The sequence below is a fragment of the Callithrix jacchus genome, chromosome X (genome assembly GCF_049354715.1).
Source record: "Callithrix jacchus isolate 240 chromosome X, calJac240_pri, whole genome shotgun sequence".
Lineage (NCBI taxonomy): Eukaryota > Metazoa > Chordata > Mammalia > Primates > Cebidae > Callithrix > Callithrix jacchus.
In genome coordinates, this window is record NC_133524.1 from 41512282 (window position 1) to 41527684 (window position 15403).

The 15403-nt window shown below is 37.3% G+C and overlaps 1 protein-coding gene across 6 annotated transcripts in view; it reads right to left on the reverse strand.

Annotated features, from left to right (window-relative positions):
- Window positions 1–15403, reverse strand: part of MED14 (mediator complex subunit 14) — an 86649-nt gene that overhangs the window by 22860 nt on the left and 48386 nt on the right. For all 6 annotated transcript variants that reach the window (XM_078363099.1, XM_078363101.1, XM_078363100.1 and 3 more), the window contains 7 exons: window positions 11062–11222; window positions 10831–10977; window positions 10098–10189; window positions 8978–9130; window positions 8085–8354; window positions 3525–3665; window positions 162–273 (listed from right to left, as the gene is read on the reverse strand). In XM_078363099.1, the coding sequence (XP_078219225.1) occupies window positions 162–273; window positions 3525–3665; window positions 8085–8354; window positions 8978–9130; window positions 10098–10189; window positions 10831–10977; window positions 11062–11222 (1076 nt within the window). The remainder of the gene's footprint in view (window positions 1–161; window positions 274–3524; window positions 3666–8084; window positions 8355–8977; window positions 9131–10097; window positions 10190–10830; window positions 10978–11061; window positions 11223–15403) is intronic.

Consider the following 15403-nt stretch of genomic DNA (forward strand, 5'->3'; position numbering starts at 1 on the left):
CCTTCCATAATAAATGAGTGACAACTATCTAGCCACAGACCAGAAAGGGAATTTTCTCTGAAGCCTGAGGCTAGATGCACAGTGCTTCTCAACATGGGGTGTGTGTGTGTGTGTTTTGGATTTGAAAGTTGAACATGACAAGAGAGTAAGTAGTATCTTACCTGGAGACTGTGTGTGCATCATAGAGGGAGACTGATTGACTGTGCTGTGATAAGATGTAGGGGGTGAAGTAAGAGGATAAGCGCCTGATGTTCCTGGCTGCTTTGGAAATGGCTGAAAAGAAAATTAAACGTTGGTAAAATGGCCAACTGCATGGAGCGTAAGAGTGTGGCATTCCCTAATTATAGCTACAGTGTTAACATTTACATACTTTGTTGGTTACCAAATAGAAAACATGAGGTATAAAAGTGTGCAAAATAAATACACATCAACAACACAAGTCTTTATAAACCCTGACTTCCAAAATGTTTTAAAATAGCAACATCCTCATTTCTGATCTTGCAATGCTATTGCTTTCTATCCCTCAAGATGTTTTTTTGCTCATTTTTTATCTAGCACATCACTGATTTATCGCTATAATAATTTATCTACCATTTAATTGATTCTAAGACGTTTTTCCCCCACACTTCAACATCTCTAAAATCAGGGTATGTCTTTCCATTTATGGAATGTTAGTTTAACTGGCAGTGTTTTCTCTTTCTGAGCAGTAGATAAAAACTGGTGCATCTTACATTTGGTGGCATTTAGTATCAATGAAATACGGTAGTTCAGCCTGAGCTTTACTCATCTTTATCACTATCACAAGGTAGTTGTAACATTTTATACATTTTCTAGTGGCAAATGAGGGTTTTAGTTGTTCCTAATATCAAATGTTGGAAATAATTATCTATTTTTTTAAAGCCATTTTTGGGGATGTGGAGCATTATCTCATTGTAGCTTTAATTTGTATTTCTGCAATGGCAAATGGTGTTTGAATACCTTTTCTGTGCTTACTGGCCACTTGGACATCCTAGTACGTGAAATGACTTGAACCTTTTACCTATTTTTAAAACCAGATTGTCTACTCTTTTTTTTATTGATTCCTTCTATGCTATCTTAAAGAAATTATAGCATTCAGGCTTTCTAACTCATAAGCTACAAAATCATATATTTGCCAGTACTGTTTTATCCAATAATGTAGAATGTACCTTTATGTTTGGAGATGTAAGCCACACTAACTTGTTAACTAAAACTATGATAGTCATAAACTTTTTATATTTTTCTTCCTTTCCTTTCTCATGGACTAGCTTATGCACTAAAACTGCATTTTTATATAAAAGAAGAAAAGCTACCTGCTAACATCAAGTAAAAAATGTACATGAATCCCTTTATGAACATTTTTTGCTCACAACTGTCTTATCAGGGACATGAATAGTTTATAAATAGAAGTATAGCACAGATATCTGATAAACACAAAAAAGCTGAAAACTGAAACTGCTCAATAAAAGGCTCAATCTTTAGGAGGTATGTAAAGTCAAAGCCACTGACGGAAGACGTTTAACCATGGCAGATGAATATTCTTTTAAAATAATTCTGACTTGGTATTGTCAAACTTTTTAACTTAAAAACAAAACAAATAAAAAAGCTCTATCTGCAGGTTGAACACAGAGCAAGAAAAAGCAGAAAATTCCTCAAGTTTTCCCAAAGACAAATAATTCTAACTTTTCTAGAATATCCTAACCTTTTGCCAATCTACACACTTCTAATCCTTCTGACTTAGCCTGTAACTGTTTTCCTAGTTAGAAATCTCATGTTCAGTATGAAATGCTACCAGGTGTACAGAGCTCTTAGCCAAATCAGAATATCTAATAAATTAGCGCTGCAGGCGCTCACTGTGTCAAATTATGATTTTTTTTTCAGTAACAAAAGCACTTTGGGAAGCCGAGGCAGGCGGATCACCTAAGATCGGGAGTTCGAGACCAGCCTGACCAACATGGAGAAACCCTGTCTCTACTAAAAATACAAAATTAGCCGGGCATGGTGGCGCATGCCTGTAGTCCCAGCTACTCGGGAGGTTGAGGCAGGAGAATCTCTTGAACCCAGGAGGCAGAAGTTGTGGTGAGCCGAGATCGCACCATTGCACTCCAGCCTGGGCAATGAGAGCAAAACTCTGTCTCAAAAATAAATTAATTAATTAAATTAAAGAATTATAGAGGGGCCAATGAACAACTTATTTTGGGAGAGGAATAGAGTAATGGACCACATTCTCCCTCCATTCCCCCTATAACACTGGCCCTGCTACAGCCATGGTCATCAGCAGCCCATCTCAGTTACATCTTTCCCCCAAAGGATGTGGCTGATCCCCTGCTCCATACCAGGTATAGGAAAGATCGAAAATGCAAGGAAGTCGCTTCCACAAGAAAAAAGCTTGTCTGATATCTGCTGGGCCAAGGTACTTTTCTTCCATGGTAGCCCAACATCTTTAGAGGGCTAGTATCTCATCTGAGTCAATGTTTGTCACAAGAGCCCCATGCCTTGGCTACATAGAGACATTGGCATAGACTTTACTGAGCTTCCCTATTCCACATGAAGGCCAAGATGGGAAACAGTGAGAAGGCAAGTAACCCTAAATAGCTGCCAGGAATAATACACCTTCCACAAAACCCTCCTTCTAGTAAGAATCTAGTACTTTTTCAAAGATGTAAGCACTGGGAAGTTGTAGTCACTAAGTAGCCAGATCAGAGGCTAAGCAATAAAATAAGCTAAGAAGACTCTCTGCACAATGCTATTCATGAAAGCTTCTGAGTGAGAAGCAGTGAGCTATTTTGTAAAACAACACTAAAGAATGTGCCAAAGAGCCTTGCCTACAGGGTATGTGCTCATATACAACTAAAAAATGGAGCCACTGAAGACTCCAGCCCAAAGTCTACAGCCCCAATGGGTATTTCCCAGTCTAGGGAGTCACACAGGACTGTTGAAGGGCTAAATGATCACTGTTCACCTTCTATTTCAGGAGGCTCAGTGAGAGAACAATGGCTGGCCTTGGGGCCTGTTCAACTCTCAGAAATGTAAAGGTGACAGGACAGAACTGAAAGCTCTTATGTTTCTATAATGTGGCTTTTATCCAAATGGTCTGAGGACAGAACCCTGGAAATTTGTTCACCTGTTCTCTGTAGGAGTCCCCGCGGAACATCACTAGACATTTAGTCCACTGTGTTCTACTTTAATAGCATCTGTCTTTCAAGAAAAGGTGAGGAAACTCTCTCAAAGATCTCAGATCCTGCAGATGATATTTCCACCCATGGAATCACATAACATCATTTTAAGTGCATGAATGATCTGAGATTAATGCTGTTTCTAACACTATTCATTTCCTGTCACTAGAAGTCTCCTCACCTCCTTCTGCAACTCTTCATTTCATAAGGATTTCTTGGGCATCTCAGGCCCACCAATGATCTCCTTGTCTTTCAATGAAGCCCTGACGCCTGTAGAACCTGTGAAGTTACAGAAATGTGGTACCACTTGGAATTTTGGCTACATTTTACCTGTTGCTGGGGTGGTGGCTGGAGCTGCGATATTAAAGAATCCATCATATCTCCTCCTATAGGAGAAGGGGGATTATCGTCCTCATTTACAGACCTTCTTCGAGCATCCTGATTGCTGTCCACAAACATATTTAGGAACGTCTACGGATAGAAACAGGTTACATTTAGATTATTTTGCCTAACATTATTAGTAAAATATTTTAAATTATTTAGAATATTTCAACAGAAACATAGTATGCTGATCCTTGAAAACCATTAGCAGGATAACCTAGAAGAAATATTGTTAATTTTCAAGCAGGAAATTGAGGAAAACAGTTAACAAAAACAGCATCTAAGAAAAAAGTCATATCAACTAAGAAATATTGTTTGAGCAAAAAGTTGAAGAAAGAAGTACATCCTGGCACCTCTTACCACCAGATTATATATTTTCTTACTAACTTCTAATCCAGAAATGGGGGTAAAAAATGAAGAATGAAGAATATATTGGCCATAACTTCAATGACTTGGAAAATATCCCAGCTAGTGAGCACTCTCACTTCTTAAACTAGAAAACATGAAAGGAAAATTGAATAAGAAACAATCTAATTTTTTCTTTTTTATATTATATGATTTAATCTTGAATCATTAAGAGTAGGACAGCCTTGTTTTACACATTGTCAAAATTGAGTACGGTTACCAGAGTTTGTGTTTCAAACACAGATTCTCTTTAACACTCCTCACATCCCCAGTATTCAAGTGTGTGTGTATGTGTCTGTGTATCATAAGCTTATCAGAATCACTAGAGAGCTATTAAAAGTCCACAGTGGGCTGAGCACGGTGACTCATGCCTATAATCTCAGCACTTTGGGAGGCCGAGGTGGAAAGATCCCTTGCAAGACCAACCTGGGCAACAATGGCAAAACCTAATTTTGTATTAAAAAATACAAAATCAGCCAGGAATGGTGGTGCACACCTGTAGATCCAGCTACCAGGGAGGATGAGATGGGAAGACTGTTTGAGCCTGGTAAGTTGAGGCTGCAGTGAGCTGTGATCCCACCACTGCACTCCAGCCTGGGTGACAGAGCAAGACCCTGTCTCAAAAAAAAAGTCCACAGTCTACTTTTAATTAAAGATGATGGGCCCACAACACACATTGCATTCTCTCCCTGCTAAAACTACTGGAAAAAAATTTTGAAGCAATAAGTAACAAAGACAAAAAGAATGGGAGAAGAGAAAAAATAATACATCCTGGAGGCTGCAAAGCAGATGGCTGAGTAGCAAATAGAACGACCCAATGTGATAAAGTTGTATCCTAAGTAAATTGTGGGAAAAGCAAGAAGCAAGCTATTTCCATCCAGATCCCCAAGACACTTTGGAATGGGCAGTATCAGGCACTGATATGGTTTGGCTCTGTGTCCCCACCCAAATCTCACCTTGAATTGTAATCCAAATTGTAATTTCCAAGTGTTGAGAGAGGGGCCAATTGATTGGATTATGGGGACAGTTCCCCTCACGATGTTCTCGTGATAATGAGTTCTCACAAGATCTGATGGTTTTATAAGAAGTTTCCTCTGTTCTTGTGCCTCTTGCCTGCCACCATATAAGACGTGCTTGCTTCCCCTTTACCTTCCACCATGATTGTAAGTTTCCTGAGGTCTCCTAGCCATGCTTTCTGTTAAGCCAGTGGAACTCTGAGTCAATTAAACCTCTTTCCTTTATAAATTATCCAGGCTCGGGTAATATCTTTATAGCAATGTGAAAACAGACTAATACAGGTACCTTTGGAAGTGGGGATAAAAGCGGGACTAACAACAGAAGGACTAAGTGAAAGTCTAAGAGACACTTAGACTCTCCCAGATCCTCTGCTACTCTCACTTAGCTCGTTTGATCTCTTCCACCCTGGAGGAGGATCTCTGACTTGGGGTACACCAAAGATCAATTGAGAGGACTACCATATAAAAAAATGGGAATCAAAGTCTACATAAAGTTGAGAATACTCATTTTCTCATTTGACTTTCCCAAGATTGAGAGCCAGATGCATACCATCTATGCAGAAGATTTGGATACTCTTCTCTTGGTACTCAAACCAGCCTAACAAAAAGACCTAAAGCTATTGATATTGGAAGTTTCCCAAAGAAATGCCCTAAGGAGATCATCCTGCAATGAAGACCACAGTCAATAAGTCTTACTTTTAAATAAGAGCAGACAGTTAAGAATCACTTAACATTTGAGGAAAGACACTAACATAAAAGAGATCAATACTACACCCCCACTCCACAAAAGCAAGGTGAATAGAGATTATATATAAGATAAAAAGAAGAAAAAGTAATGTCACCATATAATAGAATGTTTAAGATAAACATTTAGAAACAGGAAAGACCTTCTGAAAAAATGTTTAAAGGATGGCCAAAATAAAATATTGGTAGAAATGAAAATTAGAGGGATTAGAGGAAAAAAGTGAGGTATCTCCCAGAAACAGAGACAAAAAAACAGAAGAGATAAGAAAATTGGAGGACAAGTCCACAATGCCTAGCATCAGAACATTAGGAGTACCTGAACGAGCTACCATGGAAAACAACAGAGATGAATCAATAAATACTGTAAGATTTCCCAAAGCAAAAGGATGTAAGTTTTCAGACTGAAAGAGCCCACTCAAGTCACATAATGTTTAAGAATTAGAACAGAATTACACATCTCAATAGTCACAATGGAATCTAGGAGACAGTGAAGCAGTATCTTCAAAATTTTTACAGAAAATGACTGCAACCTAGAATTCTATTTCTAGCCACTTCAGTTAGATGGGGGTAAACTAAAGATGCTTTCAGATGTACAAGAGCTAAAATTAACTTCCCACCCCCCATGTACCTTATCCCAATAATCAAAACAATGAAGTAAACTAAGAAAAAAAAAACCAAGGGGCCTGCAACACAAGGCATGAAACGTGCAACATAAAAGAAATGAAGGAATCTCCCCGTTCATTCTTTTGCAGATACCTAAGTCAACACTGCGTAAAAGGCCCAGATTGCTATCAGTCCAAATTAGAGCAGGTCGGAGGCCTATTGAAGAGATTTCTTCAAGATGAAATCAATAAGGCATCTGACATGTTTGAACATACCAAAAGGAGTTACATAAGCAGGAGACAGTTTAAGGTTAATTAGCAACAGCTACAGAGAAAGCAAAACCAAAAAAAAAAAAGACCCAATTAATAATTCCCAATAAAATATAATGTTGAGCAAGACAGGAAAAATAATCATAGTAAGCTTGGTTACAGCAGTGCTTACATATTCATAACAGTGCAAACACTGAAAAATGATCTAATCAAAATTGCTACCCAACCACATTACACAGATAGGAGGAAAGACAAATGTGTTTACATACTGAGTGCAGCCTGGAAGGGGGAAGGCACACAAAAAGAAGAATTTAATAAGAATTAAAGCCTGGGCAACACAACAAAACCCCATCTCTACAAAAAAACATAAAAATTATCCAGGTGTGGTCCCAGCTACTGGGGAAACTGAGGTGGGAGGATGGATTTAGCCCTAGTGGTTGAGGCTGCAGTGAGCTATGATCATACCACTGCACTCCAGCCTGAGGGATAGAACAAAACTTTGTCTCCAAAAAAAAAAAAAAAAAAAAAGAAAAGAAAAGAAAAGAAAAACAGAAAAAAAAAAAGAATATTAATCTTCCATTGTGAGAATCAGATAATGCCCTCAACCAAAAAGTAAACAAATAGCAATGTGGGCATTCTGGTTAGAGATAAAGATATAAATACCAAGAGAATCAACTATATAAGAATTCAAAACAGGGCATGTGGGGAGCAAGAAAATGACAAGAGTGGGTTGCAGGAGACTATTTTTCAAATCAAGCCTTTTCGATTTATTTGACTCTAAACTATAAACACATACAACTGAGCTATCACATCAGTTAACCACTCTGGCAGTTGTGGTCCACAATCTTGCATTTTTAAAAAGCATCAAGCCAGGCAAAGGGTCTCATGTGGAAGGCTGAGGCAGGTGGATCACCTGAGGTCAGGAGTTTGAGACCAGCCTGGCCAACATGATGAAACCCCATCTCTACTAAAAATACAAAAATTAGCCAGGCGTGGTGGCAGATGCCTAAAATCTCAGCTACTGAGGAGGCTGAGGCACGAGTGAGCTGAAATCATGCTGTTGCACTCCAGCCTGGGTGACACAGTGACACTCTGTCTCAAAAATAAATAAATAAATAAGCATCACAGTAGAATCAGTAACCAAACCTTTTTAAAAACCAATGATAAAAACTACTTTTAAAGTTCCCTAAAGTTCCAAAGAGCAAATATAACTCTTTTTAGTATCTTCACCCTACTGATCAAAAGGTAAGAATAAAAGAAAAAGACTTTTAATCATCTCATACACATAAGCATGGCACTTTATCAGAAGTTCCAGCACCTTCAGAACGAAATTGCAGAGATGATGAATTAACATTGTTACGTGTTAAATTTAAACAGGAATTTGTTGCTTTTCCCCATTATTTCCTCCTCAAAGAAATTATTTTAGAGATGATTTTTATGTTTACTCATGTTATAACACTAAAGTCTGTTACCTTTAGTCCTGGTGCAGGATAAAAACCTTCAACTAATTTGCTGTTATCAAAAAGACTGTAGGCACCATCTCGTATTGCCACAACACCTCGACTCCGGCAGTATATATCAATGCAATACATGTTCCTGAAGGCCAGTCTGATGTGGGTGGACGACTGCGGCAGAATGGAGAAGCACTGGTATGCAGTGTTGGTTCTCTGGGTCAAGCCCAACATCGGCACAGTGGGGAGTTTGTTGATGGCATTTAATGGAGCCTGAGTATCAAACAGTACCTATAAGGAACAAAAACACAGTGAGAGGAGCCAGTTTCTGTATGAATGTTAAAACCTCAGAATTTTCAGTACATAACTGTCACAAATGAGACAACATCCTTCGGGCACATTCTATAAAACTTCCCCTTGAAGAGAATGCAAACTAGATCACTGAGTCCACATTGAATAAAAAAAAAAATTCTCAAAGAAGTGTTCAAGATATAAAAGACAAAAGTTACCAGCCTTAGTCATTAAAGACAAGTTAAGTCCCCATGATCTTCTGAAGACTTTTGCCTGAAACACTAAGTGCTGGGGGTTTTTTTCTTTGTTTTTTGAGGCAGGGTCTCACTCTGACACCCAGACTGGATTGCACTGGTACAATCATGGCTCACTGCAGCCTTGACCTCCCCAGGCTCAGGTGATCCTCTCACTTCAGCCTCCCAAGTAGCTGGGACTATAGGCATGCGTCACCACACCTGGTTTTTGTAGAGACAGGGTGTTGCCACATTGCTCAAGCTGGTCTTGAATTTGTGAGCACAAGCAACCCTTCTGCCTTGGCCTCCCAAAGTGTTAGGATTATAGGTGTGAGCCACCACACCTGGCATACTAAGTCTTATTTTTAGACAGAAAATAAACTTAATTACCTGTAATAACTGAACCACATTTGGTGTTTTGTTGAACATTTCTTGAAGCTGATGGAGAATGGTATTGTGACAGTTACTGCAACCTGAGTTTGGGCCAACAGTTCCCAAAGAAATGTGGAATTTTTGATGTATCGAATTCCATTGGATACTAATCTAAAGCAAAAAGTTACATGTTTCAGAAACTGAGAAAGTAACAGATTCAAGTAGGAGGGAAAAAATGTTAAAAGGCAAAATGCCAAAAATCGAAATGAGATTTTTTTTTTTTAAACAAGTAATAAAATAAGACTGGAATCGAACTCCAGATATACTAATAATATGGAACAGTACATTTCCTGACCATGTGTTAGCCCTCTTTTACTAAATAAAACAGAAAGGTGTTAAAATAACTTTCTTTACTAAACTTTATTTCAAAACTATCATTAGTGTTTCTTTTACTTTTTCTCTTGAACTGAAGTCACACTCTTGAAGTCTTCTCTTGAAGAAGAGTCACACTCTTGGTACCACCAACTAAAAAGCACTGTCTTAAAGGGGAAGGAAGCCACTCCAAACACAGATACACTTGGTTAATAGATGATTTTAAAACACTCGAGTAACCTGACATTACTTGATGCAGAAGTCTAGAGAGAAGCCTACTGGCTTCATTTTCATACTACATTTCTAGGACTTTACATATGAGGTGGGGAAAAAATAAAGAACTATAGATTACAGGAAATACTTCAAGATTAAAATAAGATGAAACAATGTTAACATTCATGTGACCAAAAGCAAAACAAACCATACCATATTGTTACAACCACTCATACATAATTTTCCTTACAATAATGACATTGCCAAGCAAATCTGGAATCAGTGAAGAAATACAAACACCAACAGTATATCACCTTGACCAAAATGCTTCAAGATCACATACCCCATCAGAGTATTATTTTTGTTATCAATTTTAAGGAGTTAAGCATTGTAGTATACTATATTTATAGCCACAAAGCATTTAAAATTTACCATTTTATCCCTTTTACTTGAGCTCTTACTTATATTAAGGTAATTTTTATGTTTTTTTGAAATCTTGATTTTTAAACTAGTCATAAGACAGGAAGTTCAGCATTTTAATTAATAGACTTACTGAGCTTCCCTTGGTAGTTCCGTAACACAAGATAAGTTTTCGGTAATTATAAACACGAACTTCTGAGAAAATATTTAGATGAGCAGGTATGTCTAAACAGAAGAAAATAAAAAGGAGATCAATATTATACATGCAAAATTTAAAATACAAATTTGATTAGGAGGGCATTTTGGTAATATTATATGCCAAGACAGGTCTCTAGTTAAGTAATTTAGTGGAAAAAAAAAAAAAAGCAACAGCATAAATAGATAATATGCCTCCATTTCTACAAAAGGGGGCAAAGGCAGGTGAGACATACTGAAGCATCTAGCATAGTGGTTAAAGGGTTCCAATTACAACTCTATCACTCACTAGCTATGGGACTTTATGCAAAGTTCTTAGTCTCTGCAACTTGTTTTATTCTGTAAAATGAGGAATAATAGCCACCACATAATTGTGATTGTGAAGATTAAATGAGTTAACACAAACAGTTTATTATATTGTATGGCACACAGTAAATAGGCACTATTATGAGACAGTATACCTGTGTGTATAATTTTTACAAACAAAAGAAACAACAGTGGTTGTGTTTAGGGAAAGGAAATTGAAGTCTGAAGGAAAAGGAACACAAGTTTTATTAGATATAATTTTGACTTTTTTGCCTTTAACACTGTATATGTTTTACTTCTTCTACTTAAAAAAAGGGAGGGGGTGGCCTTTTTTTCTTATTTAAAAAGGAGATTATTACATGTACCTGGTAGAGAACGTGCAAATTCCAACACACACTCATATAATCGTGCAATACTATTCCAGTCATTGAGAAACATTTCAACCACTTTTCTACCACCAACAGGCTCAGACAACAGATTTTCATATGTCAGGTAAACGTGCCGGGATGGTCCTATAAGATTGAGAGAATATTAATAGTAATCGATACTTTAAAAATCCAAAAATCTGCAAAGACAAAATGTGTGAAACATCTCACCTTGCTCCCTAGTAGAAGTGCCATTAAGCGGACAATTCGCAAACACTAACTCTGCTACCCACGTGCGGTTATTTCTACCTTGTAGTCGGAAAGTGCAATCAAGAAGACAGCGGTCCAGAGCCTTTTGGGTTTCCTCACTTATACCCTTACAGGGAGGAATTCTGGTGATAAAAGACAGAATATGAAGTATACTTTACACAGAGAAAGCACAATGTACACAATGACAGGCAGAGTATGACATCAGAGCTTCAGTTCAAACTCCACTTCTAGATACCTTTTGCAAAGAGAGGAAACAGTTCACAGTAATTAATAGTATTTGATCCATTCCATTCACATCAATATGGATGAGAACTCTCATTTTAGTGATGTTTGTCTTTATTCATAATTTTGTTCTTTAAAAAAAGACTACAATTCTACAGAATGAAAATTAAGAATACTGGTTTTCTACAAATCTATCTAGAACATCCTCAAGGAAAAGCTAACGGGAACAAACCCTTATAAAACCACTCTTTGAAGACAGGATAATACTGTACAAAGAATAAGGACCTTGGAGTCAGAGACCTTCATTCTAACTCTGACTCAGCCACACTTAGTGTCTCTGAATTTCCCAACTATAAAATAGAGATGAAGAATTACTTTATGTGTCATTGACAAAGAAAATGAAAGTGCTTATGTGGCTGACACTACAGGTATTCATATGTTTTGGTTTTTAAGAGATGGAGTTTTGCTGTGTTGCCCAGGCTGGCCTTGAACTCCTGAGCGATCCTCCCACTTCAACCCCCCAAGTAGCTGGAATTACAGGTGCACACCACCAAGCCTGGCCCCATGCATGTTAATTCTCACTTGCAGTAAAACGAAATCTTGTTCACTGACTGAATAACCACGATAAAACTCCAGGTTCGTTATCCCCACTTTGCCACCACCTCCTCTGTAGAGGCAACTCTTATTTAGATAGAGTTTTACATGTATTAACTCATTTAATATACATATTGTCACACATATGTCACATACACAAGAATAATGTAGTAGCCTAATATCTTAAAATACCTACCTATCCATTTTCCTTCTACGGCTTTACAAACTATCTCATTGGTCATAAAACATTATGCGATACTATATTTTAGCTATTAATGAGTTATTTCAGTAATAGATGAAATAATGAGATATTATTTAATTATACATAACCTTTAACTCATACAGAAGGTGGTTAATTCTCAAATTTGGTATAGTGAATATCTATATTGAGGCAAAAAGACCAACAAATATAATTGGAATTATGAAATCTTGGCTCAGACCCTTTAATTCAGAATATAACACCTAGAACAGAGTTTCTCAGTCTTGGCAATACTGACATTTGGGGCTGGAAAATCCTTTGTTGCCGGATGAGGGGCTGTCTTGTGCAGCCCTGGCCTCTACTTACTATTAGGTGCCAGCAGCACTTCCTACTCCCTCTTCTCAGTTAATGATAATCAAAACATCTGCAGACATTGTTAGAAGTCCGCTGCAGGGCAAAACTGCCCTGGAGTTGAGAACCACTGACCTAGAATAAACAACTTAAGAGAGCAAAAAATAGATTGCTTGTAGTAATTTAAACTTCTATCACAGCTCCTCTTCGATATACAGATTTTGAAGTTTTTCAAAAGTTAATCTTTCACACTACATACTTTTTATCGCTACCAGAAAGATCTTGTGCAACTATATTCTGGGTAGTTATTACAGAAATTGCATACACTACCTATTTGTTCCTCAACTTGACAGGTATACGGAGGACTTGTCTACCCTTACCCTTCACAACACAGCCCTTCTCATAGGAATTATAAAGTAGCCAATTCAGATAGATTTTTAAATCTCAAGTTTGAAAATATAAATGCAGTACATATCTTCCTTTCAAATAAAGCCGGTTTTTTTATAAAATCTATCTAGTTAGAAAAGGAAAGTACAGAAGGTAACATGTGTTCAAGTGAGAACTAACATCAGTGTAAGCCTCCTTTCAAATTAAGTTCTTAGGGACAGTGGAACCCTGGAAGTGCATTGTATATCACTTTAATCTGTGATGCAGATACAATAAGCTCTACCTCAAGGAACCCGTAAAATAGTTACTTGCTTTTAAGGTTATGAATGAAACAGAATGAATAAAAATAAACTGTAACTTTAATCTTCTCAGCATGATCATGTGAGGGAAAAACAAAATACAACCCAAAGCCAGGTTCCCCAAAAGGAAACCTGACAAAATAGTTACAAACTTAAAATACTGCAAAATACTATTATAGTAGCCAAAAACTAAGAACCCAGGAAGGTGTTTTCTGGACAATGAATTAACCTATCTGAAAACTTCTACCAATTCAAAAACTTCTGATTTATACAGCTGCTCCTAACCATTTTTTCTCCTGTACTTCTCAGTACTAAGCAAATGGAGGAGCCAGGCTATGGTCTTTTATGGTCTGGCAGATGTGTGTCAGCATTGTTGTGAGGGGTTTTACAAACATCATTAACCCCCACGATAGCCCTGCAGTACAAAAGCAGGGAGATCACTGAAAGTGCTAGCAAAAGCAGCATGAGTGTGCCTAAAAGGGAAGTGAAGAGCTTTTTATAGAGACTGCACACTTGCATGAAGGACAAGCTGAACCACACAACTTGCAAAAAAAAAGCTGTGCCTGTGCATTATCAGCATAGGCTACAGGAAGCAAAGAAACACAATGGAGGAAATGAAAAACCCTTGTGAGTATGGCCAGAGGACTTTTACGACTGAGCATGACTGTAACATGAGTTCAACAAGAAGGTGGGAGGTTTGCTGAAGAGCTCTAAACTAGGCACCATGAGCATGCTGCTCTATCAAAACTTGTGTCCCAAGCCTCATTTGGGTCATAGGATCAAGGCTCTTGAATTTGCACAAGGCAACAGATCCATGAACCATAGCAATCGAAGTTTACTATGATACATTTGATACTCTGATTGCAGAGATGCATCAAGGAGGCCTGCTCAACAAATTTTCAAGGAAATAAAGTAGAACAAGAATATAATGTATTTTTGGCAAAGAGAAGGAAAGTGTGCCAAGTGTAAAGCTTTTAAGTATCAACTCATATTCATATTCATATTTAATATTAATATATCCAGGACTAAAAGCTTACAAGAGTTTCTAAAGATTAAATGCTTAAGTCCAATTCCATACTAATTAGGTCTATACAGAATTCTAATAAAATCATGTTGAGACATCTATTATTTACTTTTTCCTTCTTCACTTCTATACCCTACCCCAATAATGGAGAGTACTTACTTACTGGAGAAACAGACATCTTTAACGTATCCATTTATATATCTTTTCCTTTCCATTTTAAAATACAGAAAACAAAAGCCAGGATTAAAGACTAAGAATTGTTATAAAATGAAGCTAAAAAGTATGAAGTACTTCCTTCCTAGGTGGAAGTCTTATGCATTCTCTTGAGTTCAAGAAGAAAGGAGACTGAAATTTCTCTTGAAAAAATGCCAACAACAAGGTATTTTTAAAATCTCACAAACCATGAAAAATACAGCTAACAGACTAGAATACAAATGTTAATTAACATTATCAACTTATCTACAGGTGCCAAGAAGAGTAAAAAGAAATAAATAACCTATATTCGAGGCAAAGCAATTCAAAACCAAATGCAATTGAAAATATTGCATTTTCCTACTGATTTCCATTATAAGACTAGTTCTCTCTCTCCTGAAAACTTTTTTTATAGAAATGGTGTTAAGATAGTCAGGACGAGGAACTACTCTAGTTCTTCAATTCCATAGTATCTAAAGTGAGCACTAATGACAACACATGAGTTATGTGACACTATTTGCTAGCTCTATCCACCTTCCACAGAAACAGATTCCTATATAACAAATGGTAAAGCCTCATTTCTCAAATTGCAGAGCTGCTATATCTTGGCAGACAGAGGAATTCGATAAATAAACATTGCTTATATAATTTATATCATTAAGCAATATCTGAGAAGCAATAAAGTGTACCCCTCCTTTGCAAAGGAACCTGTTTCCTGGACCAAAAAGGCTGATCTCTTAGATGGTATTCTGGCTTTGCAAGTCCATACTGGGTCATTTTATAAAGCACATGTACCACATTAGCTTTACTTCTAAGCATCCTTTGGCTCCTTGTCCTTTGTCCATTTAGAACAAAGCCCTATGCCCATCTCCTTTTGTATACTCTTTCCTGGTGATCTAATTTAGTACCCCAGCTCAATTACTATCACCATGGTGATGACTTTATCTACTTCTCCTTCCCAGATCTGTTACCTGAGCTTGAGACACATCTCTGCCTGCCCAAAGGGTGTTCAGACACCTTAAACTTAGCAAAGTC